At 57.0% G+C, this 26,516-nt stretch overlaps 2 protein-coding genes across 2 annotated transcripts in view; one reads left to right on the plus strand and one right to left on the minus strand.

Moving 5' to 3' along the window:
- Positions 1-16: 16 nt before the first annotated feature.
- Positions 17-5,628, minus strand: RpS16 (ribosomal protein S16). Its single transcript, XM_037214637.1, has 4 exons — positions 5,550-5,628; positions 2,664-2,708; positions 1,338-1,584; positions 17-217 (listed from the first exon to the last, which is right to left on the minus strand). Exons 1-4 carry the CDS (start codon positions 5,568-5,570, stop codon positions 72-74), a joined length of 459 nt encoding a protein of 152 aa, XP_037070532.1. The 5' UTR covers positions 5,571-5,628; the 3' UTR covers positions 17-71.
- A 741-nt stretch (positions 5,629-6,369) lies between these two features.
- Positions 6,370-26,516, plus strand: part of Naa15-16 (N-alpha-acetyltransferase 15/16) — a 68,008-nt gene continuing 47,861 nt past the window's right edge. Inside the window, exons 1-11 of the mRNA XM_037213857.1 lie at positions 6,370-6,568; positions 9,701-9,779; positions 10,663-10,925; positions 11,447-11,729; positions 12,204-12,419; positions 13,165-13,344; positions 14,023-14,201; positions 15,341-15,493; positions 16,082-16,210; positions 16,647-16,735; positions 17,088-17,212. Coding sequence (XP_037069752.1) covers positions 6,497-6,568; positions 9,701-9,779; positions 10,663-10,925; positions 11,447-11,729; positions 12,204-12,419; positions 13,165-13,344; positions 14,023-14,201; positions 15,341-15,493; positions 16,082-16,210; positions 16,647-16,735; positions 17,088-17,212 — 1,768 coding nt within the window. The 5' untranslated portion in view covers positions 6,370-6,496. The remainder of the gene's footprint in view (positions 6,569-9,700; positions 9,780-10,662; positions 10,926-11,446; positions 11,730-12,203; positions 12,420-13,164; positions 13,345-14,022; positions 14,202-15,340; positions 15,494-16,081; positions 16,211-16,646; positions 16,736-17,087; positions 17,213-26,516) is intronic.

The raw sequence follows: 26,516 nt of genomic DNA on the forward strand, positions 1-26,516 counted from the left end.
GAATATAAAACAGCTCTCACGCCTTTCTCCCGTCCGCGTTTATTGTAGACGCGAGAAAGACACGTGCAAGCTTAACGGTAGGACTTCTGGTACCTGGCGCGCGCTCCGGGGCCGCCGAACTTCTTGGACTCGCAGCGCCGCGGGTCAGCCACCAGCAACGAACGGTCGTACTGGATAAGGATGTCCTTGATCTCCTTCTTGGACGCCTCGTCCACGTCTGCCGAGAACAAGGCGGCCTCGGTAACAGCTGTCGGAAGCACCAAACGTGGAAAAATGCCCGACGCGAACAGAGCACTGCGCATGTATGATTTCTCTCGCAATTGTCCCAACAAATTCCCTGCATTGGTGACCAGTGTCGGAATTTTGATAACTACCTCTTCCAAAAAAAAAACAAAACAACACAAACACTGTTCCATCATATACATACCTGTTACCAAACGAGAGCCATTAAACGAAGGCATTCAGCAAGATGGCCACCGAATATTGCTCGGGAAAATTGACCCACATGAACCAAACATGGGACTGACAGAAATACAAATATCATGTGTGGTATAACTATTGCAGTCATGTCAGAGCATATCCTGCAGGCCATCTAGTAGTTCAAAGGTTTTAGTTGGCTGTAAACACCACAAAAGGAGACCTCACTTCTTCTCATTGCTGAAACGCGACGAAATCGGACCAATTTGCTGGCAAAGGCTACAGTTTCAACCCACTGCCGCAAACCATGCATTCTAGGATCAAGTATGAGTGCTATGTAAAAGCCACACTATGCTGGATAGGTTAAGCAAGTGATTTAATGCCCACGAAAGTAAACACAGCTTTCTATCTCCTTGACAAACATCAACACTCGGCGATTTCCCAGAACATGCTATGTAGCCTAATTCAGCTATAATTATGGCCTTTTTCAATCTGTCACAGGGCACAGCTATGGTCGAAGGCAGCCCCTGCGCAGGTTCGTAAAACGAGTTGGGGGGGAGAAGGGAGGGGGAGCTCAATGGCGAAAATATCAACACACTCCCAAAATAGCAAACAAAATGGCTTGTACGTGGTTTCGTCCCCCTGTATCCTTGAACTTGGGGGAGGGGAGGGCTAGAGCCCCAACTGAAAACGGATCCACACGCGTGGTCAAAGGGGTTTGTTTGCTGATCGATTCTGCCCCTTCTTTGACTAAAACACCAATATAATGTTAAGAGCAGGGACACCTCACCAATATTCCACAGACAAATATCCCGATAAAGAGTCACGGCTTCCAATACAATTCCGCAGCGTGCAGCGCACGCCTGCATCCGCCCCAGCAGCCGCGGCGCACGGCACACCCACGGCCCCGTGCTACTCACACTTCTGGTAGTAGGCCACCAGCGCCTTGGAGATGGCCTGCCGGATGGCGTACACCTGTGAGATGGTGCCGCCACCCTTGACCCGCACGCGCATGTCGACGCCGGCGAAGCGCTCCTTGCCCAGCAGCAGGATGGGCTCCTGCAGCTTGTAGGAGAGCGCGGCCGGCTGCACGAGCTCCAGCGGCCGCCCGTTGACCTTGATCAGGCCGCGGCCGCGCTTGCAGTGGGCCACCGCCGTCGCCGTTTTCTGCAACGGGAGCACCCACGCTTTGCAGCTTCCTTCTGGGTCGATAGATGGGAACACCGTCCAACGGCGGCGCAATTCTGATGCGTCATCTCTTGGATCACTGCTAGGATATCTTGTCAGACTTGAAATGGGCAAATGCATGCATGAAAGCAACAGGAAGGAGTGGCAGGGATGAGGTAGGCCGCGCCTCACCCATGCCTAATTACCAGGTAGCATCCACCACATGGCAATGTTGGAACACAATTAAATTACAAAGGGGTAAATGGACAACTTCTTGGATGCCCCTACACCACTGCCTTATAAGTCATTAACCATGTAACAATAGATCGCGGAGGTGGACCCACCCCACCACAAGCAATAGTGCTGTTTGACACCAAAAACCCTCTGCAATCCCCCAATCTGACAAAAAGGTCAATAAAAAGCCATCCTGAGTCCACCAGGATGCAAATTAAACAAGTAAGCTCAAGCAAACATATCACATTATCTATCATACCCTGGACCCTTCCACCAGTGCATCTGGCAATGTCCAGAATAGCATTGTGAGTTTTGTCTGAAGTGACTGATGGCATCACATACAACCATATTTTCAAATTTTTATCACCACAAACCTGGCAGATTCACAAGGACTTGGGTTTATTGACCACAGATTCAAGTCACAGGTGAGGTAAATTGACCAAACCTGGTCACCTACACAGCAGCTGGGAAAACATAAATCCCCTCTGATAGAGCTTGAACTGACTGAATCTGATAGCTACAAGACTAAACAAAATGACCTTTCCCTCCAGGGTGTTCTCTGAAAAATCCCTGTTTAGTATGTGCCTTTAATGCCAAATCAAACAACATGCAAAGAAAACTGACCACATCCAGTCTTGCAGAAATGATTCAATATCCCCTCATGGCATGTGTCCAGCTGATGTTTTTCAACAGGACTATATGATATACTTAAACAAAATGTCAAGAATGCCCTGAATAACTGGATATGATGACTGTGATCTTTAAGCCAGACTGAATGACTGCCATGCACCAACAGCTACCCTAAACTTCCACCTCCCAAGAGCAGATGCCTGTTTGCCTCTTACCTTGCGGCCAAACACCTGCACTGACTGGTTACCCGAGTCACGGGCCTGCAACAGAACACATAGTGAGTGCAAGCAACAATTCAATGGATGTCAGACTTAAGATGTCCAACCCGCCACTGAAACATGGTAGGTTACATAATAGGTTACAGCACAGTCTGCCTGGATCATAAATGAAGAAAATGAAGCTACTTTGCCTTGTCAATGGCAACACAAGTTGGTGACACAGTATCAGGGCCACTGCTGGGTCTGTGCTGTGGCCATGCCCAGAGTCATGTCTGAAGTGTACAGAGACCACCTTTGGCGAATTCAGGGACCAGAAAGACACTTTGGAGCATATGGGTGTATGTTTCTTCACACTATGACCATGTCCAGGCCATGCCAAGATGCTCCATGCTAAAGCTGCTGTGGGATTGGCACATGTTATGGCAGATAGTACAGGGTGGTGCTCTGCAAAATGTTAGATCCCCAACAGAAGAAAATGGGGGCACATTCATACTGTTGACGTAAATGTCATGGGCATCAGTGTACTTCAGCAAACCAGACAAGATGTTGGCAGTAACTTGACAGCCTACACTAGGCAAACTCACAGGCACCAATGAAAAGTATACCATGACAGATCAGTGCTTGAAAGAAAATCTATGCCCATGAGAAACATCACATAATGCATCCTGGCCAGACCTATGAAGGTTAACCACATACTCCAACACCAATTTCCTGAGCTGTACATCTACTGATATCAGAATTAAGAAGTATGAAGCCAGCAGGACCCCTGACTTCCTAAAATGGCCTGCAACACAGGGAATGGGCCTGGACAGGATGGGACAATATGTTAATGTACAGAATGGTTCAGGACTGGATGGGACAAGACAGAGTGGTACCAGATAGTGTGATGAGCCTACATGGGTCAAGGCAAGGGATTGGAAGACATCCCACAGGACCAGATGAAAATGGAAGAGGCTGGATGGGACTGGCTTGGGTTAGAAAGAACCAGACAGGACTGAACAACACCAAATGGGACCACTCCCAACCAGACAAGACTATGTGGGACAAGATGATGCTGGACAGGACTGGATAGCACCAGACAAGGCCAGGTGGGGCCAGATCTGCTCAGATGGGGCTATATGGGACCAGATGTGATCTGATTCTATCCAATCCCATTCTGTCCCAACCTGTTCCCTTTGGTCTCATACCTTGCTGTCTGATTCAGTCCCAACACATCAGGTTCTGTCTAGTCCTGTCCAGCCCCATCCACTACAGCTGGTCCTATATTATCCCAGCATGTCTCATCCAATTTCATGCTGTATGGTCCAGCCCCATTTGCTTTCATCTGGTCCGAGCCTACCACCTTCCATCATGCTCTGTCTGGTCCTGTTCTGCAATGTCTGGCTCTCCTTGGTGGCATCCAATTTCATCTGATCCTGTCCAGTCCCATCATCAGCCCCATTCTATCAGATCCAGTCCAGTTCTGTTCAAACTACCTCTTTCTAGTGCTGTCCAATCCACCTGGTCCTGTCTGGTCCCATCCATGCCACCAGATCTCATTCAGTCCCATCCAGGCCTATCCAGTTCAAATTAGTACAGACTAGTCCTATCTTTCCTAATGGCATTCCATCCAGTTATGTCTATCATAGTTTAGCATGGTCTAGTTTTGACTCAGCCATAGTAGCACCATTCAACCACTATTTTGATTCAGTCCCTCTGGTTCTATCCAGTCACATATAGCACTATTCTTTATCCTACCTCATCTAAAAAAAATCATATTTGATGCCTTTTAACCTCTTTTTGACTAAGTCCCTCTGGTTCTGTCTACTCCCATCCCACATCATTTGATCCTGTCTTGTCCTATTCAGTCCCATCAGCCCTAATCCAGCTTCATCAAGTCCTATGAGGGCACACTTGGTGCATCTGGTTATGTCCAGTTCTCTCTAGCCAGATAAGTTCTATCTAGTTTTAGGTACACTTGGTCCATCTGGTTATGTCCAGTTCTCTCTAGCCAGGTAAGTTCTATCCAATTTTAATCATCCATATAACTTGCATTCCTACTTGCATGCTGGGACCCACACATGTGAAGGAAAGTGCCCAGGGGCTATTAGTGGGAATAAAGACAGGTTCACCTAGATTTTATGATACCACTATCTCAGGCATTTAAACTTTCATTAACTTGACATCATCAAATGGCAACAGTACCACAGATTTCTTCATCACCTAGGATTAACCCCATGACTAATAGGTGAGGGTAAAGCACTTCACATTATCCTTTACAACATCTTAAGAGGGAATGGCTATTTCTACATATCTGGTACATCTATGCATGCCACTAACAATGGCTTGCATACTATACTTCATTAATTCAAGCCTTTAACAACGTGGAAAGCGTATGCCAGCAATACCTAATCCCTATGCTCTACTCAACAAATAACCAACAATATGTAAACATAGGGGATTTGAAGCCAATGTAGACATACCCTAATCAATGCAAAGATTCAGCAAAATATGGAACGCCATTGTGTGGAATTACATGATCAAATTCTAGCACATTAAGCTGTTAATGATGAACTACCTTAATCACAATAGGACCATCACCATCAATTGAGGCAAAGGTCCTTTCACAATTAGCCACTGATAAATTTCTAAAGCAGGGTGCATGAAATTAATGCTAAAATTCCACTGCATACATGCATTCGATTTTTTGGGACGAGCTCACATGGAAGTCCTTCCGAGCAGAACAGTCACTGCACCGGGTCACATTCGCGCTACATGCGTCGAATATGTAAACAAATTCACTGTAAGCGATACTGGGCACACGAAAACCACATACATCCTAGTGCGCGGATAGATTCATTACAAGCACAAAAGGCACCACGTGCACAAAGATTTGATACCTACATCACCCTTCATGTCGGCCATATCTCTGCCTGGCGGGACCTGCCTGGCAATCTTCGGAAGTTTACACGGAAAGGACAGCACGGCGCTGTCAAATATGTAAACTATTCTCTTAGATTAGCTCATGATGATATTCATAAATGTGTTAAGGTCTAAGGTATAAAAAATAAATTAACAGTTGCGGTGACGAACTTAAATAATGCTCCCCAGTATTCAGTGTTTAGATACAGCGGCAAGAGGGCAAGCAGCTGCTAAATTAAATCCCCTCAACTTGAAGAAGGAATGCAACAACATTCCGGAATGTTTTTTATCAGCGACTTTATGTGTAAAAGAAACAACCACTCGATAATGCAAAGTCAAATGCGAGCCATGACTGAAGTTGTGCAAATATTTTTCAACAATTGCTTTAAAAAACCTTTCCACTGCAGTTTGGAGCAGCCAGCGACGACTCCACTAATCTGCTGAACACTCGTCAATCAAAGTTAATAAATATTTTGAAAGCATTTAAGATCCATGCTTGCTGCTGCCCTTGTAAAGGGAGCATCCTCGGTGATCTTATTCCAGTGTGGAACACGCAAGGAGAGGCCGTAGAAGACGAGTCGCGACAGCATCCAGTACAGACGAAATTAGTCAAATAACACCCAACTAATCACGGCTGTTGAAAAAGTGCTGATTCGAATCAAGCTCATATCATTTGTTGATATGCACCCAGATGTTGATATTATTGCGACAGGCCACTGTCAGTATTTAGTATTTCAAATATTCGGGTGATCTACCGCATATCAATATACCTGCAAATTGGTAGCACCCGGTAGCTCTGCGTCAAATTTGAGACCACGAGGTTCGGCGCAGGGGATAGTCAGGGATTGGGTGCGCTCAGTTCGAGTGGTGTCCTGTGGGTTTCGAATAGGTTCATGCATAAGTGTTTGGCATAATTGTGGTCCTGAGAGATGTCACCAGCGAACCAGAATGATCCAAATGTTTTACCCTCCCGAGAAAACTCGGTTTTCAAGAAGATCGTGGTAAGTCGCAAACGTCTTGTCGTTTCTTTGGAGTGGTTAGGCGCCAATTTTCGCATTTTGAAGTGTCCATTTTCCAGATATCATGTTGAATGTACCCTCAGTTTATTTGCGAATTGTCTTGCTTTGTGCTGAGGCAGACCAGAAAAATTGCAATATGAAAACCAATTAGCAGTTAAACAGTATCTTGTTCTTGGTTTGTTTCTGCCCTTATTTTATCATGTGGCTGTGGATAGGCAACAAAGATATAGAATGTTTCTTTTCATTCTCATGAAACTTGCATCCATGGTTAGATGTCTTAGTGTACAGCTTCTTTTTTAGCATGCACAGTCAGGCATGGGGTGAGTCCATGATGGAGATAGCAGGATGGTCAGGTTTTGGCTTGTTCAGGATATGCAGTTTGGTAGAATAGGCAGTCGTAACTTAAGTTCAGATATGTTCATAGAGGTATCTATTTTGAATTGAATTTATGTTCATGACAAAAGAGACTGCTTCATAAAGGATGTGCTAGATTAGTGTGAAGCACTTCATGGCCTGTCCGTCATTGCCAAATCCTATCCCCAGATTACTACATGCGATTTGATTAAAATTCTTGACTGCAGTTCCCATGCATTGGAGCATTTGAATTATTGTGTGTGATATAGATTCCTGTGATAGCATAGCCAACTAACTCAGGTAAGAATTTCTTGATGCAGAGTTGGTCTCTGGAATCAAGCACTTCTGCCCATAAGCACCAGGGCTGTCTCACTTGGTCTGTGAGGATTTTTATGTGGAAATCACAAGTAACATTTTTCTGATGAAGACCAAAACTTTTGTTGTGTGGCAGGTAGGACTAAAAAGACTAATTATAACACACTACGCTAGTACCAACCTATTCATGTAGTAGTATGGTACCCCAGCAAATAGATAATGTTACATTTTAGCTCAGATTATCTAGCAACAGCAACCATAATCTAGCAGAAAATGTTATGCACCTGGATAATGTGCATTTAAACATTTACAACTGTATACTGCTAATGGAAATGTCCTGCTTTGGATTGCATTATGATTAAAAAGCCTCAATACATGTTGGACAAAATGAAATATGTTAGGAAATATGTGAACATGAGGTTTGTCTTGCTTCTTCTCACAAGCACATCCTTTTGGTGGTGTGATGTTGCTGGGACTGCAAATTCCTGATCCATAATCCCAAATGTGCTGTGCTGGCTGATAACATTTGTCAGTATAAGATTCAGTACAGTACTGATACTTCCATCTTGAGATAGTTCTGCCTGACAGTGGAACATGATTCCTGTCAGCCAATCTTTTTTTAACTGAAAGTGTTACCATCATAGGTTGACAATTGTTAATAGATTGTTTCTGTAGATATAGTTCTGACATAATGTTACCTACTTGGATAAGCCCTGATTTTTTGTAGTTGTGTCATAATGACAATTATCAAATTTATGGTTATATAAGTGCCCAATCTTGTAAGATATGGCTTGTTTTGCTGTGAGATTTTACTTCCATGACATGAGGTGTTTTGTCTGTTGCTAGCCCACTAGTGAGATCCTGTGCTAACTTCTTACATGGTAGCATAATGATAATATCTATGTTCATTATCAGCTGCATGAGCTCACTTGTTGGCTGTTGTGTTATCTCAATAAATATGGAGCCATGCTCTTAGAGAGGCAGTGCCTATTCACCTTTGCTGTCTGCCTGTGATCACATGGTGATGGTAACATGGTTCTGCAACAACACACAGGAAGGATGCTGGTGCTTAGGTGAATCTGGACAAATTGAGATTGTGGGTTTTGGTAGCATTATTTGATAGTCATTCATCATGGGAGCTGCCCCAGGCATTTGGAACATGGTTTGCTAATATTTAACCATCCAATGTTAAACTCCATATTCACATCTGACCAACTACTCTGTATCCAACTTTGTCTTGGCCAACCTTGCTGTATCCAACCTGGCTATGACTAGCTTAGTCTTGCCGAACCCAGTGAAAGCCAATAATGTTCTGTCAAAACATCATGTCCAGTTTCATCACATCTATGCAGGTTATATGTTTGTTCTTTATATGACATGCACACACACTCCACATATGCTATATATATATATATATATATATATATATATATATATATATATATATATATATGCATAATATGTATGTATATATACATACATATATATAATATGTATGTATGCATAATATATATATATATATATATATATATATATATATATACATACATACATGTCCTCAACTTCATTGCATGCCACCATCCTCCAATGTCCAGATGTACTGTAATCCTCAAGCTAAGCTGCTGCTGTGACAACAAGCAACTGTCCATTTTGGGCAATCGCGGCACATCCGCCGGTCCATGCCGGAACCGCCACGGAGCACGAGCACGGGCCCCCAGCACTCCCCAAGCCCATTTGGGAGCGCTGCGGGAGCGGCGGCGGGGCGCTGATCTCATCCCAGCCGGTGGCGCGCGGCGTGTTCGGCCGCTCTCCCGCCCTGTTTGACAGCGGTGCGCACGCTACGCCGTCGGATCGTGAGAAGTTCACTGGCGCGCCACACCCCCCGCCCGGTGCCAATTGGCGATGGTGTATCGCTCGAGTGCGTAGTTGTTTAGTGTGCCGTTCGCGTGGCGTGACACGTACTTTGGATAAGCTACTGACGGAGTGAGCGCGTGCCTGATGGCTGCCGGCGCCCACATGCGAAGTCATGGAAATAGATCAGATTTTCAGACGTGAGCATCTTGGTTGCTCGACACGGCATGGGTCGCCGGGTCCGTACCATAACACGGACGTTTTCGCGATCTTTGCAAGCGTCAGAGAGCACTGAATGGAAACACGAACTCTGAATGACGCGACGTTGGGGTGAAGGACGGACGATGTCTATTGCGCTGCCATCTACCCGCCAGTGTTTACCTGTTTTCTGGTTGTTTTGGTGCTCCCTTCCCGCCCGCGCTCTCGGCCGCGCCTGAGGTGTGCACCAGTCCCATCCTGTCGTTACCTCTATTCGTGCTCCGGTGCCAAGGTAGATGCCTTTGCTTCCAGAAGTGCTACGAGCATGAACCGTTTCCATCTGGTCTAAATCTCCCTTCGTGATATGGCGTTAAGGTGGATGCATTTTGTTTTCAGAAATGCTACGAGCATAAACAGTACAAAAATGGGTTGAAATTCGCCAAACAGATATTGGCGGCGCACCCGGACCACGGAGGTAAGCCTGGCGTCTATGGCAGCGCCACCTGTCTCGCGTAAGGTGCCTCGGTGGAAGCGCTCCCGACAACAGCCCCCCCCCCCCCCCGCCGCCCTCGCCCCCTCCTGCTGCTGCCGTGCAGGATCAATACGACTTTCTTCAGAATAAACAGCCGCCACACTGTGACAGTGGGCTCCACCACACGTGTCTGGATTCTCTATTGAACATAGGATTTGGACGTGCTGAGCCTGGTCTTGACGTGCCCTGATGCCGTGCGTCTCTGGACGCTGGCTGGACTGGTCGACAAGCTCTCAGCTCCCAGCACCGTGAGCGCGTGGCGTCATTAGACTGCATGGCGTATGGACAAAGCCACATCCGACTGATCGAGCAGTGCTCCTCGCAGCATAATGATGACGTTTCGCGTATGGACCACGGGATGGCTTGTTTGATTCCCGCAACACGTCATAGGGATTGTCTGAGCTCAGGTTGTCCTAGATGCACCCGCCGTGGACATGCCAGGGATGCAGAAGGTGTGAGATAATATGGTTTTACGCGGTTGTGTCACGTGTACTGTAGCACCACCACCAGGATTGTGCCGGGCGTCGTATCGGTCACAGTGTCGTTCGAGCCTGGCCAGGTGGTGACGCCGCGCCGTACCCTGCCCTTCTCGTGACCCCCGTGTGCAGCGGCGGGTGTCATTAGCCGGATCCACGCTGCGTCGTGCATATGCGACGACACTAATATAGGCCAGACAATCATCGAGCGCAAATAAACAGTGGACATCGCCGATCGGCGCGTATTGCGTCACGTGTTCTGATGGCCCCCGGCCGTGTGCCTGATTCATGCACCCGGCCCGATTCGTCGCGCCTTGAGTGCTGACCGTCGCCGGCCCGGCCTCCTGCAGAGACGCTCTCCATGAAGGGCCTCATCCTCAACTGCATGGGCAAGAAGGAGGAGGCCTACGACCACGTGCGCAAGGGCCTGCGAAACAACCTGCGCTCGCACGTGTGTTGGCACGTGTACGGCATCCTGCAGCGCTCCGACAAGAAGTATGACGAGGCCATCAAGTGCTACCGCAACGCACTCAAGTGGGACAAGGACAATATTCAGATACTGCGCGACCTCTCGCAACTGCAGATCCAGATGCGCGATCTCGAAGGATACCGGGTGAGTGTTGTGCGATGGGTTGGACGGGAATACTAGAGCTTCTGGCTTCGTTCACATTCTCGCGGTGCCTTCAGTGCCGTTCGAGTAAGGGACGGTGTACAGGTACGCAATGAAAGGTAGTGTATGGATATTAGTCGTGGCCATTTTAGAAATGCAATGCAGTTGACGGCCCTCGCATAGACTGGTCCATGCACGGTTATGCCATCGTTGACCTCGGGGGGCTTAAACTCATGCTATTCCTCACATGCACATATTGGGTATATATGTGCCATGCGAGTAAGGGACGGTGTACAGGTACGCGATGAAAGATAGTGTAAGGATATTAGTCATGGCCATTTTAGAAATGCAATGCAGTTGACGGCCCTCGATAGACTGGTCCATGCACGGTTATACCACCATCGACCTCGGTAGCCCCAACCCATGCTATTCCTCACATGCTCGACAGTCGTAGCTGCCGCTGGTCCCAGTTCTCGTCTCGGTGACGCCTCCCGCCCGCCTGACCGCCGTCCTGTTCGCTGCAGGAAACGCGCTACCAGCTGTTCGTGTTGCGGCCGACACAGCGCGTGTCGTGGATCGGCTACGCCATGTCGCAGCACCTGGTCAAGGACCACGACATGGCGCTGAGCATCCTGGAGGCGTTCCGCGAGACGCTCACCAAGGACTCGGCCGACTTCGAGCAGAGCGAGCTCATGCTGTACCAGGCCATGGTGATCCGGGAGGCCGGCCGGCTACAGGAGGCGCTGGAGCACCTCGACAAGTACGAGCAGCAGATTTGCGACAAGGTCACCGTGCAGGAGATGCGAGGTGAGCAGGGGCGGTGGTGGCGGATGGATGCGCGTCGATGGAGGTCAGAAGAGTCGGGTGGCCCGGCGGCGCGGATTGTGGACGCAGCTGCTGTTGTGGATATAGCTGCTTCGTGACGAGGGCTGTTGTGACAGATGCCAACCGGGGATCTTGCTTAATCTCGGTGTCAACGTGGTACACCGTGACTGACTGCCGCATTTGAGTATTTGTAGGCGTCAGGTGTTGTGAGCTCTGCCACATGTCACGTCTTCAGCTGGTACTAAGCTTAGCTTATGCAGGCTCTGTTTGGTGGCGTTCGTCGGTCAGGGCTGTAACACTGTTAAACACCAGGCCGCTTAACCACTCTATGCAGTTGTCGATGGTGGTTCGTGGCTTAGCGCGCCTTTTCAGAATCATTCGCCGCACCCACTTGCTGTCTCCGGCCGCCACCGTGCCGCACCGGTTCGTCGCCCTGACCGGCTGCGCTCCCCTCAGCGGAGATCCTGCTGGACCTGGACCGGGGCGCCGAGTCGGCCGCCATCTACCGCGCCCTGCTGAAGCGCAACCCGGAGAGCCGGCGCCACTTCGCGGCGCTGGAGCGCGCGCTCGGCCCGGCCTCCGAGGACGAGCGGCTGGCCGTGTACCAGGAGTACCAGCAGCTGTTCCCGCGCGCGCACGCGCCCAAGAAGCTGCAGCTGTATATCGTTAGAGGTGCGGCGTGGTTGGCGGAGCGGACGCCGCTGGCGGTGGGCAGCCGAGCCTGGGGGAGAGGCGTGGTGCAGGCCGGGCGGCGCGGGGGTGGAGAGGGCGCAGCTGGCGGTGGGCAGCCGAGCCTGGGGAGAGGCGTGGTGCAGGCCGGGCGGCGCGGGTGGCGGAGAGGGCGCCGCTGGCGGTGGACAAGCCGAGCCTGGGGAGAGGCGTGGTGCAAGCCGGGCGGCGCGGTTGGCGGAGCGGGCGCCGCTGGCGGTGGACAGCCGAGCCTGGAGAGAGGCGTGGTGCAGGCCGGGCGGCGCGGGTGGCGGAGAGGGCGCCGCTGGCGGTGGACAGCCGAGCCTGGGGAGAGGCGTGGTGCAGGCCGGGCGACGCGGGGGCGCCGCTGGCGGTGAGCAACCGAGCCCTGGGCGAGAGGTGTGGTGCTGACCGGGTGGATCGCGTGCCGGATGGTGGCCTAGGTGTTTTGCTGCAGGTGACGTCCGTGAAAAGTGAGCGCAGGTTTGTCTGTTACTCGTGGCGTCGAGTAAATGGGTTTTCGGTGGCTAAAGCGCGATGTGGTTGCCTGAGCGCCTTCGTCCGATACGTGCGATGACCCAGTCAGCTTGGTAATGACGCTGTGCCCGCCGCCGTCCACGCCGCCTCCGGCGAGGGAGCAGCGGCGTCCCTCCGGCGGGGGCGGGCGCCCCGTACCCCCGCCTTCGCCGTGAGTCGGCTGCTGACCATGTCGCCGTCGTGTCGGCAGGGGAGAAGTTCCGCTCGCTGGTCGACGAGTTCCTGCGGCAGGGTCTGCGCAAGGGCGCGCCGCCACTCTTCACCGATCTCTCGACGCTGTACCACGACAACGAATGGGTGTCGGTCATCGAGGACGTGGTGCTCGGCTTCGAACGGTGTCTGGCCGAGCGGGGCTATTTCAGCAGCGAAGGTAAGGCGCTGGAGGCGCGGACGGCGAGAGCGTCAGGCTAATGGTGAAGAAGCTGAGCTGAGCGGCGGGCCACTGGAGGGGTGCTGAACGGTCGTGGGTCCCTAGAGGGGGGTCAACGCGTGATGGAGTTGATCGAGCGGCGAGTGGGCTCATTGGGGATGGACTTGATATAAGAATGGTCTTCAACTTTTTTGGCATTGTAAGTTCAAAGTTCCTATGGTACATCTTGTACATCTTGCAGTACAACTGCGCATCTAACACATCTTGTCACATTGAAGGCTGTTAACTCAGCATAAAGCTTTGAACTCGACATTGGAGGAGAGTCAACTCGTTGGAATCATTCGGGTGCTGTTGGTGTTCCACCCAGGGGCAACGCTGGTACGTGGTAGCAACATATAGAGAGAGAATGGTGCCTTATGGTTTGGTTGTGTGATGATGATAAATGGTGATATGATGGATGGCATGGAAGCGTCGCTCTAATGCTCCAGCGCGGGTGCGGTTGGGAGGCATGTCCACGAAGCCTTGTTTCCTTTCACAAAAGTGCGGAGCCGTCCCCTTAGATTCTGCCGCTCCATGCCGCGGGGGGGGGGGGGGGTATGATGGGCAAAGAGGAGCGTGCGCGGAGCCATGCCGTGTGGGTGGAAGATCAGCTTGACCTCTCGGTTCTATGTGTTACAGACGCCGAGGCCAGCAATCCGAAGGAGGCTCCGTCGTGTTTAGTGTGGACATATTACTACTTAGCGCAACACTTTGACTTCAAACGTGATATAGAGAGGGCGCTAGGCTACATAGACAAGGCATTAGAACATACTCCCACGCTTATTGAGCTGTTCGTCTTCAAGGCCAAGATATTCAAGGTAAGTTCAAGCATATCTGTGTTGAAAGAGTTCAAGCGTGTTCCACAAAGTATGCTTCGCTTAAAACTGGTATTTTGCTTTGTTGAAGTTGTTACGCCGTATGCCGCACCGGTTTCGAATCTACTGATTGTACTGCTTTGGAAATGTATGCACGGGGGTTTAAATCATTGCCAAGTTCCTTGCTCAAGTCTGGCAATCCTGTCATTGGTGCATGGATGCAGCCATGTTCGTCAGCACATGTGAAGTTATCGATGGCGGGTGCAACACGGGGCACAGTGAACAATCTGATATCATTCCGGTCCCGGCTGGCAGTCCTTGCTGACCTCCAGGCCACTGTCTGACCTGGTAACACCATGTGACCTGCGGACACCCTGTCTGACCTGCTGACACCCCATCTGAACTGCTCACACCTCACCTGAACTGCTGACGCCTTGTCTGATCTGCTGAATTCCCATCTGAACTGCTGACACCCTGTGTGAACTGCTGACACCCTGTCTGACCTGCTGACACCCCATCTGACCTGCTGACACCCTGTCTGACCTGCTGTCACGCTGTTTGACCTGCTGCCACCCTGTCTGACCTGCTGACACCCTGTCTGACCTGCTGACACTGTCTGACCTGCTGACACCCTGTCTGACCTGCTGATACCCTGTCTGACCTGCTGACACCCTGTCTGACCTGCTGACACCCTGTCTGACCTGCTGACACCCTGTCTGACCTGCTGACACCCTGTCTGACCTGCTGACACCATCTGACGCGCAACTTCGCCGCCGAAAACAGCCCTTCTGCTGCGACGATATCGCCCCTGACATGGTGACTCTGTCTCATGGCACCATGGCACCAGCACTACGGACAAGCCAGGCGCCACTGGCATGGCAGCATCGCCTCCGGCATGGTGACCTCGCCTCTGTCATGACGACGCCGTTGCTGATGTAGTGAAACCGTCTCTGATATGGGGACGCCGCTGCTGTTATGCCGCCATCGCGTGGGACGTGGTACACCGCCACCGACACGTTTCTGTCCTCGAATACCGGGCTGGTACGGTGAGGCAGCGCTCCTGACGCGGTGAGACACCGCCCTTGACACAGTGCACCGTTACTGCACGGCACCGACTCCTCTAACGCTCCTCGCCACTCCAGCACGCGGGCAACGCGATTGAGGCGTACAAGTGGATGGACGAGGCGCAAGGCATGGACACGGCCGACCGCTACATCAACTCGAAGGCGGCCAAATACATGCTGCGCGCCAACATGCTGTCCGAAGCCGAAGAGCTCTGTTCCAAGTTCACGCGGGTGAGTGGGCGCTCCGAACGGGCATCGTTGGGGGGGGGGGGGGGGGGGGGGGGGGGGGGCGCTGGAGCCGGTGCGACGGAGAGAATGGATGCGTTGGGACAGATGGGGGTGGTGTCGAGGTGCCACGGGCCGCCTGGCGGGGCGTTGCCTCGTGCCCGGTTTGTTACTGAGGTCTCGGAGTTGTGCTGCGGTAGTCTTTGCAGACGCTGGTGTAGCGAGCCAACGTCCTAGGAACAGTGCGTTACCTGAATGAAGGACCCTATCTCGCCACCGATTTTTCACATGTATCTCCTGGAGCACAAATGTGCTGTAGTGTTGATGTTACACGGGAATCATCCGCCATCAGATTTACGGTCACTGCACCGGCGACAATGAGCCTGCTCAGCTTGCTGTTAGGATGCCAAATGAACGTGGTGATGTGTATCGAGCGTGTGTCGAACGCTTCGGCACAACTGTGCGCCCCTCTGCGGGTGTCCCCGTGGTGAAGGCGCCGATCATGGACGCTGCAATCACGTGTTCGCCCACTTGCCCCCCCCCCCCCCGCGCTCGGCTCCGTCACGTTTGTCACGCGCCGCCTTTCGCCGGCAGGAGGGCGTTCAGGCGACCGAGGACCTGAACAATATGCAGTGCATGTGGTACCTGACGGAGATGGCGCGCGCCTACCAGCGCCTCGGCCGCTGGGGCGACGCGCTCAAAAAGTGCCATGAGGTGGACCGGGTGAGTGACGCCGCCGCGGGCGCCCTCTGCGGGCCGGCCGCCGGCCCACGCGGTCGCCGCACGGCATTAGCGCACCGGGCGGTCGGCTGCCGTGACCGGTTTTTCGTGGCGCCGGCTTTTTATCGCCGCTAGTGCTCCGTATGAGCTAGGTATCGAAAAAGTAGCCAAAACTTTGAGGCGCGTCGGGGCTCCAACTCACCAACAAACACTCGTGCAAGGACCCAGTTGACGTAACCGATGTGGCTGTGTTGGCCGTACATGCTGGCACACACGTTGTCGCTGCCACGGTCCTGGCGGCCGCGTCGCACGCCGAGCTTACGGCGTCTGGCGGCGCCGGGCCTGGCGCGTGGGCACGATGTCGACTCCCGCCGGGCGCACGCGGCCCGGTGACCTGGCCCGCCACCGCCTGTGACGTAGGCTCCCGCGCTGCCGACAGCATTTCTCGGACATCATCGAGGACCAGTTCGACTTCAACACGTACTGCCTACGGCGCATGACCATCCGGTCGTACGTGGGTCTGCTCAGGTGGGTGACCGCCGTGTGAGCGCTGCTGGCCGGCCGTGGACGTGGACGTGGACTTGGACGTGGACGTGGACGACGTAGACACGGACGTCGTAAGTGTGGACGGCGTAGATGTGGACGTGGACCTGGACGGCGTTGTTCCAAGCTGGTGCGTGGACTCGCCACCTGACACGACTGGGTCACATCCGGGTGAATGACGCGATGGACGGACCGGTGCCCCGTGTCCTAAGTAGCCGCTTCCCTCCCTGCACGCGCCGCCGACGCGTGCGTGGGAGTGACTGGCGGGCGCGCAAGGCTGCCCTCCTCGCGCGCGCGCGCGCCGTGCGCCGCGGTGACGCCGCCGGCCGGCCGGCAGGCTGGAGGACGTGTTGCGGCGGCACCCGTTCTACTTCAAGGCGGCTCAGTGCGCCATCGAGGTGTACCTGCTGCTGCACGACACGCCGCCCGTCCAGAACCACGAGGAGCAGACCATCAACACAGGTCAGTGGGCCGTGGGCCGATCCCAACTGAACAATCGTAAGCGTGGTCCAGGACCGCGGTGAGCGGGCTCTGGTCAACTGATCGGGGCCCTCTGTGTCTGCGAGGCGCGGGCCTTCAACATCTGTCGGTTATGAAGTGCGGTAGCGGGGAGGGAGGGGGGGGGGGGGGGGGGGCTCGCATGTCGCTCGCTCGGGTCCGGCTCCCATTTGTGCGTAGAATGCCGATCAAGTGAGGCAGTAATGACTTCCGTCGTACCCTCGCGCGCCGGTTCGGCATGGCTCGCGACTCGACATTCGCGGCGCGGCGGTGGCGCCACCGTCCTGCTCGTGCAAAACGGACAACGCGCTCGCCGGCACGGGCAGGCTGGCACCTTAGGTCCGAGTAAGCTGCGGTATTGATGCACCACGATAGATGGTGTCGATTGTTGGACGATCCGAGGATGGCTTCGAGCCGGGCGGTGCCACAGTCAAGTGCACTTAGCGAGGTCATTGTGGCGAATACGGTGGTGGGGCCCCCGTACAGTTGAAGTGGTTCGATTTTTGACGGGCGTGGAGTATTTGCCAAATGTGGAAGCCGGCTAGCGCGCGCCGTGTCTGCAGCGCGTCGTGGCGCTGAGTCCTGTGCGGTTTTGCAAACGCCTGGCTAGTCTAACATCGTCTGTATGGGCTAGATTTGGCAATCCGTAGAGCTGTCAAGCTTCCTGCTGCGATTGGCTCAGTTCGGTTTTGAATGATGCAGGGCAGAACTAAGCAGATCTGCAAAGATGTTGTTTCTGAGTATTTATGTTGGCCGCTGTGGCTGAAGGCAAGGTGAGGCGCTTTGCCTGTTGGTGACAAGAGCAGACGTCGCGTGTTTTCACGTCACGTGGTTCGCGCCATTTTCACGCTTGCTTTCCTTGGTAGCGAAATGTATCACGAACACACGGCGGCGGAGTTTTGATTGGTCGAGGTCGGCGGCGGACTGACGTCCCTCCCGGCCCGCCGGTGTCTCACCCGAAGCCGATCGGTGGGCGCGGCTCGCGCAGACACCGTGACGGCGCCGGCCTTGGCAGCATGGGCAGAACGCTGCTGGGCCTGTCCCCACCGCTGGTCCGCCCCGCGGTGCTGGGCTTCCTGCACTTGTCATCGATCCGTTGGAGGTCGTAATGGTGGGAGCCACAAGCCGGAGGTGGCAGCGTTCGTGCGGTACGGTGGGGCTGAGCTGCCGCTTTGCCAGCCTGCGGCGTGCCCTCGCGCGGGCATTGGTGTGGGCCGCATGGGTCGAGTTTCCCATGAAGGCAACCAGTAGTCACAGCGGCCTAATGCGATTCTACGTGTTCATATCACTCCGAATAAACAAATCGCTCCTTGCTGCCATGACTCACTTTTCATTCAAAATATGCGTGAGATCGGGTGTGCGACGGGGGCATATGCTTGATAAGGGTATTTATCGCCTGGTGAAGGACGTTTCGGGTATTCTCCGGCAAGAGCCGGGCCGGCAGCCTTGCATAGAGCGGAGGCTCGCCGTGCCCGAATGCCGCCGATCCCTTGATAATCGCTTGGATACGCCACGCCGACAAGTAAAACCTGCTGGGGTGCCCGGGCCCTGCTGGCGCATGCCGCGCGGTGTCGCAACGTGTCCGCCGAGACCGCCGTGACACGCGGTCAGGCGCGCCGCATGGCTCGGCCCGGCCCGGCTTCGGCCGCGCGGCCTCGGATCGGGCATGCCGCTGACGCCGATTTTTCGTCGGTGTTTTTTTCCTCTTCTCATTCCCATCGGATTTCGTATGATCTCAGCCGTCTTCACCCGGTGTCTCTCAACTTGCTGTCCACCGGATCGTGGCGGCTGGTCTGTCCAGACCGTGTCCAGGCACTGTTTGAGCAGCCTTTGAGTGCCGCCTGTGGCTACATGTGCTGCCAGCGAGTTGCCACACGCTATCAGGACAGCTTTCGCCATTGTTTGCCTCTGCTTGATGATCTGGTGCTGCACATTTCGTTCTGGTAATGACCTGTCGCTGCATTTTTCGCTGAAGCATTTTTGCAATTATCGGAACGATAAAAACAATCGCACAAGCCTGAAGAGCGCCATTATCATCTTGTTTCTGTGCTTTTTACGTATGGAAATGAGCCGAACGGAATGCATTTTACCGAGGACAGTCAGGACACGGTGGCAGTGCGACGAAACACCCGTCTTCGTTTGCTGAAATCCAACGAGGATCGTAAATCACAACTTATCAAATTCTAGCTAACGCCGCGACCTTACATCTAAAACCGGTTTTGTTTGGCATCGTTTTGAATCACTGCCGACATTCAAGGCATGCATTTTCATTTCAATTTGGGTTCCGGCTTCGCAGTATGCAGCACACTGGTCGTGCTGTGTAACACGTTGCTGATGCCCTGACACAACTGACACGAGCTGCCGCGGCGCGCTCGTGTCGTGTCATGCATGCATCATCCACAACACCTTCGTGTCAGACGGACCCGGCGGGACCAGACTGTGTAGATGGGGCGATGGCTAGCGTTCGACGCGACCGAGGACTCGCTTCCGTATCCGCCATTCGACAGGCTCCATGCGGTTTTCTTCCCGTTGACGTCACGGACGTGGCCCAGCTGCCGACCGCCGTGTACGCCGTCCGTAAATTACTGACCGCGATAGGCCGGGCCGCCCCTGCTCCAAACCTGTCGGCAGCTTTTTACGGTGAGTCGGAGGGGGGCCGACGCTGGCTTGGGCGGCGCGCGGTGTGACCGGCGCCGCCGTGCTCGGTCAGCGTCGGTCGCCGCACGCCCGACCCGCGGCTCGGTCGGCTCTCGGCCGTCCTGATTTACGGCCGGACGGAGAGATCGTTAAGCCGGGCGTCCGTCTCGGCCGGCGGTGGGGCCCGCCGAACGGAGATAAGACGAGCCGGGAGCTTACTTAGCGTCGACGATCGAGCGCGCCGCCACATTGTTCGTTACCGGGCGGATTGAATGTGGCGAAATGCCCCTTCATATCGGATGGGCGCTGGATTCTTCGCGCTCCAGCCGCGTGCTGTGCAGCCGACGGGCCCGTCCGTTTGACGCTCTGTGTACTGTGAAGTCTCCTCCGCCGCGTAGTGCTGCGGGGGTGCCGGCTGTCGGTGTCCTGACGGTCGCGAGGGTCGCGGCGTGTTTTGCAATCGCCAAGAGGGGTTCTTGGTGATGTTGTGAGCCGGGGCTAGGCAGCATCGTACCGCACCGCCAGCCCGATCGCCCCTCTGACGCCTCGGAAGCCGTGGCCACCACTGCTTGAGCACGAGACGCCCGCAAGCGCGACAGCGAGGTTGTTCACCGGTTACTCCCTTTGCTTTTGTTGCATACCTCTTACCCTCGGCAGTGAGCTCGTCATCGCCCGCCACAAGAGGCCGTTCCAATGAAATCTGTCCTATCGACGGCTGCCGGGCTGACATCACCGAGTCGGCTCGCGCGGCCGGGTACACGAGCTGCCGGTCGGCGGCGCCGGGGCACCGGCGGCCGCTTCCCCGAACGTAGGCCGGCCGGGCGGCGCGAGAGAGGGGCCACCGAGCGGCCGGCCGCCGGTCGTGACCGCTCGTCACCGGCTATTGTCGCCCGGCGGCGGTGGTGTTGTGTAAAGGACCGAGGCGGCGGTGTGGCAGCCGGCCCCCCGTTGCCGCCACCCCGGCTGCCCACGAGCTGGACGCGGCGTGAGCTTCATCAGCTCACAGGAGCGCCGCAGGTCGGCGTCGTCGTCAGTCGCGGCCAAGGCATTGGGGGCAGACACCGCCGGCGAGCGCTTTTAATGGCTCCGCTCTGATCCCTATCCCCTGCGAGCGGCTGCAGCAGCTGCCTCCCCAGTGCTCCCAGCTGTGCACGGGCGGAAGTCGGCGGGTGTTGCTTCACGTGGCGAGCTGTCTGAGGGAGCCGGGGCGCTACACGCCGCCTCCGCCCGCTGCATGTGGGAGCGTGGCGCGACCGTGTCCCAGCGGTGATAAGCGATGATGATCCCCGCACGGCTTCCACTTCTGCATTCCGCGCTCGGCCGTTGCGCACGAGCGGAAGCCGCCTGACCCGTGTTTCGTACCTACGCTCGCTGCCGGCGCTGTGGCAAGCGCCGCGTGCAGCGGGCTCGCAAAGCCGGGGAGCCGGGGTCGCCGCTGCGCCCGCCGCGTTTTCGCAACGCGCCGCCTTTCGCCGCGGCGGAGGATTCGCCGGCGTCGCCTCCTGATCTACAGCAGAGTTCTGCTGAGCGGGGTGATGTTGTTTGGCGTGGCGGGACCCCGCTGGAAGGGCCGTGTGCCGCGCAGGCTCCTGTGACCGCTAGGCACGGCCAGTGCGTGGAGGTTACAGCGCACGGCGTCGCCCTGCGCTGAAATAAGACAACGTGCCAATTGAGGCACGAATGAACGAGAAGTCACCACACACTGGTCATTTGGCTGCTGTATTTGATCACCTGGAGAATAGTTGCTTTCCAACGGAATACGGAGGCGCTTGCCCTCTTGGAAGTTTGGTTTACACCATGGTATGAGCACATAATCAATACGGTGAAGTGATTCGAAGGAGTTAGTGTCCTTCCTGAAATCAAGGTAAAGTATGAACAAAGACGAGCGCGTGCTGGGTTCTCAAGGCTTCGTGAGGGCTTCGATGGCAGCCTTGAATTGCACTCATGGCGCTGCTGCCACTCGTAAATCAATGTTGACAAAAACGGCGCACAACATTTCCTCGCCGCGCAAATGGCCGTCGTCCGCCCTCCGACCTCCCGTCCAGTTAGGGCCCACCCACTAGCTGCCACGCCCCGCCGCACCACCCCCGGGGGCGTGGTGGTGGTGGTGGTGGGGAGGGAGGAGCGGGGGGGCTGTCAGGTGCTGCGCAGTGACCTGGACGATCAGTGGCGCGCAATCGCACGGCTGTCCCTGATCCCGATCGGTCGGCGCGCGGACGCATTCGGCGCACGCCGCGCCGGCCCGACCGATGCAAATGGCCGGCGCCCGTCGTCGCGGCGCGAGCCGGACGGCGGCCGGCCGCACGCCGCTCGTAAACGCCTGCCGATAATGACCGAGCAGCGTTGCTCGGGCGGGGTCGCCCCCGCCCCCGCCGGTGTCGCCTGACCCGCCGTGACCTGCGCCGGTGCGCGCCTTACGTCACCGGCGGCCGGCGGGAGTGCGCGCGGGGCGGGGCGCCGCCGGCGACGGGCGGCGTTCGCGTCACCACCGGCGCGCCGTTGGCCGCTGCTCGGCGGCCGCCGCTGCCGGTCCGGCCGACCGCAGCGGCTGCGCCCCTGACGCCTGCTGCCGAGCGGTACCCGGCGGTAATGCCCGGGACCTTGCAGAACATGCCGAGCCGGCTCGGAGGCCGACGGCCCGCGGCTGGGCCGCAGCATCACCGCAGCCGCGCGGCGTGTCCTGTGTTTTGCTCGGCCGGAATCGGCTTTGGCTGAGCGCGTTGCGCTCGTGCCAGCCGGTGCACACCGCGCGCCGGAGTCATCCCCGAGGCCGGGGATCGTGTGTTGCAGTCACACGCTCCGCTTGGTGGGCTTGGCGGGCGCGGGCCCCGGGAGCGGTGCTGTGACCATGCCGTGGCCGCCGGCGGCCGGCGGTATCGCCGGGTGGCGGCGCCTCGGCGCGGCGTCGCAGGCCCGGCCGGCTGGGGCGCCGGCGCGGTCATTGGCCAGCGCGGAGCGCGTCGATGGGTCTGAGCTCGTGCGCGGTCGCGGGCGAGCGGACAGGGACATGCCATCTGAAGGCATGTCGCCCGTTGGCTGGACCGCGGGCGGTGACTCGTGCGGAGCGCTGCGACTATGCCTCCGCTCTCAGCCGCGTAATGTGGCGTATTTCGAGATCGCGTGCTTCGTCGGAGGCGATGTCGTTTTGCGCATTCTTGAGATGCGGAGCTGCCGTAACTGGTATTCCAGCAGTCACCCCCTGCTTAAGAGTATGCTGCTTGCGGCCTCCGACCAGCGGTGTAAGGTCCCTGAGATATGAACTAGCAATCCAGTGGCGCCGGTTGCCGGAGCCAAGTGGCCTGCCAAGAAGCGCCTAGCCTTGCGCCAGCTGGCGTAGTGTGCCCAGCCCGGTACCAGGAAAAAGGGCTCCAGAAGAATTGATGCCAAGGCAGCGCAAGGTAGCCGAGCGTTTGTTTGGTCATGATCTGCGTTTTTATCCCATTGTGGAGTGAAGGCGGAAAATCTTAGCCGACCACCCGTCGGCCTCTGGCAAAGCCGTCGACCGAGTCGTGACGGATGTTGAATCACTTAGATTTTCCTTACCGGCTTTCCGATGCTTGCTTCTTTCCTTCCTATTTGGGGTCGATGCGTAGAACGTCGGTCTGGTCGATTCTAGAGCACTGGCCTTATTTCACATAGTTCACACGGTAATTTTTCGTCATCTTCTGACCTGAGTTTATTCCGCAATGGTGTGTGATGGCGGCGTACGATGCGCAGGACTCACGCCCCCGTGTGCAGCGGGAGTGCGCCATACCTGTCGATATACTGGCCCCGGCGCCCGTGGACACGAGCCCGCCCGCCAGAGGCGTGGGCTGCACCGGTCAGCCGCCCGCCGTGGGTGTCACCGCAGCTGCCGGCCCTTGCCCAACGGCCTCGGCCGCGCGGCGCTACCCTCGACCTTGCGCTGCGCTAATGGCCTGGGCGGCAGCGCCCGGTTCACACCGGCACCAGCTGACCGCGGTCGGTGGCGAAACCGGCCGGCCGCCGCCAGTCGGCCGATGCTCGGCAAATGAGGCCCCTCGGGACATCGGATGGGCACACCGGACCGCCCGGTGTGCGTGCTGTGCCGGAGGCGACGCCTCGACCCCGCACTGGCGGTCGTCAGTTCTTGATGGTAGCTGTGATGGTAGCTGTGCGTCGGTCGTCGTTGCCCCATCTGGGTCGGTGCTGAAGCGCTCCCGGCGCGGTTAGGTCGCCGTGGAGGGTGTTTCGCACGCGGTCAGATGCGCGAGTGGTGATGAGCGAAGCCGGCTAAACTTGTTTTGAACTAGGCGTCAGACTTGATGCCGCTGCGGTCGGCTGACGTCATGAACCCTACCTTTCGCCATCAAAACACGCCGCTTTGCACGTACAATGAACACGATGGATGTATTTACAGAGCGTCTGCAGTTATGTACAATGAGTAACAAATGTGTACAAGAGTCAACAATAACAATCACGCGTACTCGTGTGCGCTGGGCGGCGGCCGGGCGGCGCGGCGCGCGGCAGGCCGCTCTGCCCCGACGCGGCCCGCCGCGCCGCGCCGCCGCGGGCGCCGCCGTGCCGGCCACGGGGCCGCCGGCGCCGCGCCGGGTCGGGCGACCGTGCGCTGGGCACGGCCGTCGACCGGCGCTCGCACAGCCTCTGAGGTGGGGGCCGGGGCTGCCGGCGGCTGCCCGCCTACAACGTCGCCTGGCCGTCCGTCTTGTACGAGTAGCTGTAGCCGCCGTCGTGGTTGGTGTACGTCATGTAGTTGCCGTTGCTGTCGTAGAGCGTGGTGGCCGGGCCGGCGTGCACGGCCTCGGACTGCGTGCGCTGCGCGGCGAGCGCTGGCGCCCTGACCGACGCGGCCGACGCCGACGGGTAGCTGTTGCTGGAGCTGTAGGAACGCGGCAGGCCGCCGACGTTGCTGATGTAGCCGGCCGGCGCCTGGAACGATGCCGTGCTGGGGAAGCGCGCCGCCTTCTTCACGTACGTCACCTGCTCGTGCGTGTGGCGCGGCAGCGCGGGCTGTGCCGCCGCCGCCGCCGCCGGGAACTTGAAGCCGGCCGGCGGCAGCGCGCGCCGCGGTCCGGGCGCCGCCGCCGCCACGCCACCGTGGCCGTACGGGTCGTAGCCGAACTCGGGGATGAACGCCTCAGGCTGGCGCTGGCCGCGGCCGCCGAACGACGTGCCGAACGTGCCCGGCGGCAGGATGCCGTCCGGGTTGAAGCCGGGCGGCGGGAACTTGGGCTCGCGGTACGGCGCCTGGTAGTCGTCGATCGGCTCGGCGTTGATGAAGCCCTCGGTCAGCTCGCCGCCCTTCAGCACGAGCAGGTCGTCGTCGAGCAGCCAGACGTCGTCGGGGGTCAGGCCGTCCAGGCCGTCGAAGTCGTCGATGTTGTTCAGCTGCGGCTCGCTCTCGCCGGGCGTCTCGCGGTAGCCGTTGTTGAAGAGGATCTCCTGGATGTTGTTGCCGATGGGGCGCAGCGTCACCAGCTTCTTCTCGCCGCCGGACGCGGCCGTGGTGGTGGTGGTCGCCAGCTGGTTGGTGACGGTGCCGGCGGCGATGCGACGGCCCTGGCGCAGCGGCCGGAAGCCGCCCTGCGGCTGCGGCGCCACGAACTGGCCGCCGAAGGCGCCGCGCGGTATGCTGTCCGCGGCCTGGCCGTCGGCGGCCGGCCAGACGGCGCCGGTCTGCGGCCGCGCCGCCGCCGCCGCCAGCAGCGCCAGCGTCGCTCCGAGCAGGCTCAGGCGCAGCATCTGCAATGGGAGGTCGGGGTCAGTCGCTTGCGACACGGCCAGGTGCGAGTCAGGCGGGCCGTCACGCGCGGGCGCGGCGCCGCCGCAAAGCCCGCCGACGTCGCGCTCAAGTGGAAACGCTTGTTCGTGGCCGCCGCGCAGATTAACCATATGTCAACGGCGGGACGGCGGCGGATTTGTCGCCGCGGCTCGGGCCGGCGCGGCGGGCCGCTGACTCGGCGCCGCTGCAGGCGGCTCCCACGTCGGCCGTCAAGGCTGACCGGGCCGTGCACCTTGACACGGAGCGGCAAACTGGCCCGGCCGCTGGCCCCGGGCCGGCCGCGCCGCCTGGCGAAAGGAAAAACCAAAACAAGTACCGTTCGCAGCGGCTGGCGCTCCGCCATGGCCGCGCACGAGGGGCCGTGCACTGTCAGCACGGCGCCGAGGATGGGCCGCACTGGGGGCGGTCTGGTGCGACCTCGGGCCCTCCACGCGAGGTCTCACGAGCGCCCACAGCGGGTCACGGAGGCCGACTGGGGCCGCGGCCGGCCGGGGCGCGCTTGTAAAAATGAGCCCGGAGAACGCACCGCCGACTGAGGAAATCGGCCGGCGCCTCGACTGATTGTCCGCGCCCGCATTGTCTGCACGGTCTGGTGTGCGGCCGTGATTGTGGGGGGCGCGGCGGCGCGAGACGAGCTCGGCGCGCCCGCCGCTCCGCGTCGGCGGGTGCCGCTCGATCGCGCCGCCCCCGCCGCCGGCCACGCGGCGGCGCCCACCGCCCGGCACGGTCTACCGGCGGCGCCGCGGCCCGTGGCGAGCGCACGCCGTCCTCACCCGACCGAGTGCTCACCTTGTTATCAACTGAGAATCCGTGCGCACGGACTGCGATCGTCTCTGTCTCTCCGAGGCCGGCTGTCAGCTGAGCGGCTGT

The sequence above is a fragment of the Pollicipes pollicipes genome, unplaced genomic scaffold, assembly GCF_011947565.3.
Source record: "Pollicipes pollicipes isolate AB1234 unplaced genomic scaffold, Ppol_2.1 Scaffold_3447;HRSCAF=4054_pilon_pilon_pilon, whole genome shotgun sequence".
NCBI lineage: Eukaryota > Metazoa > Arthropoda > Thecostraca > Pollicipedomorpha > Pollicipedidae > Pollicipes > Pollicipes pollicipes.

Bases quoted from the DNA above. Each gene is read 5' to 3' on its own strand.
- RpS16 (XM_037214637.1), bottom strand. From the start codon at position 5,570: ATGGCCGACATGAAGGGTGAT. The intron at 2,709-5,549 runs GTAGGTATCAAA...GTTCTGTTGCAG, and splicing joins TGGCCGACATGAAGGGTGAT to GCCCGTGACTCGGGTAACCA. The intron at 1,585-2,663 runs GTAAGAGGCAAA...CTCCCGTTGCAG, and splicing joins TGCAGGTGTTTGGCCGCAAG to AAAACGGCGACGGCGGTGGC.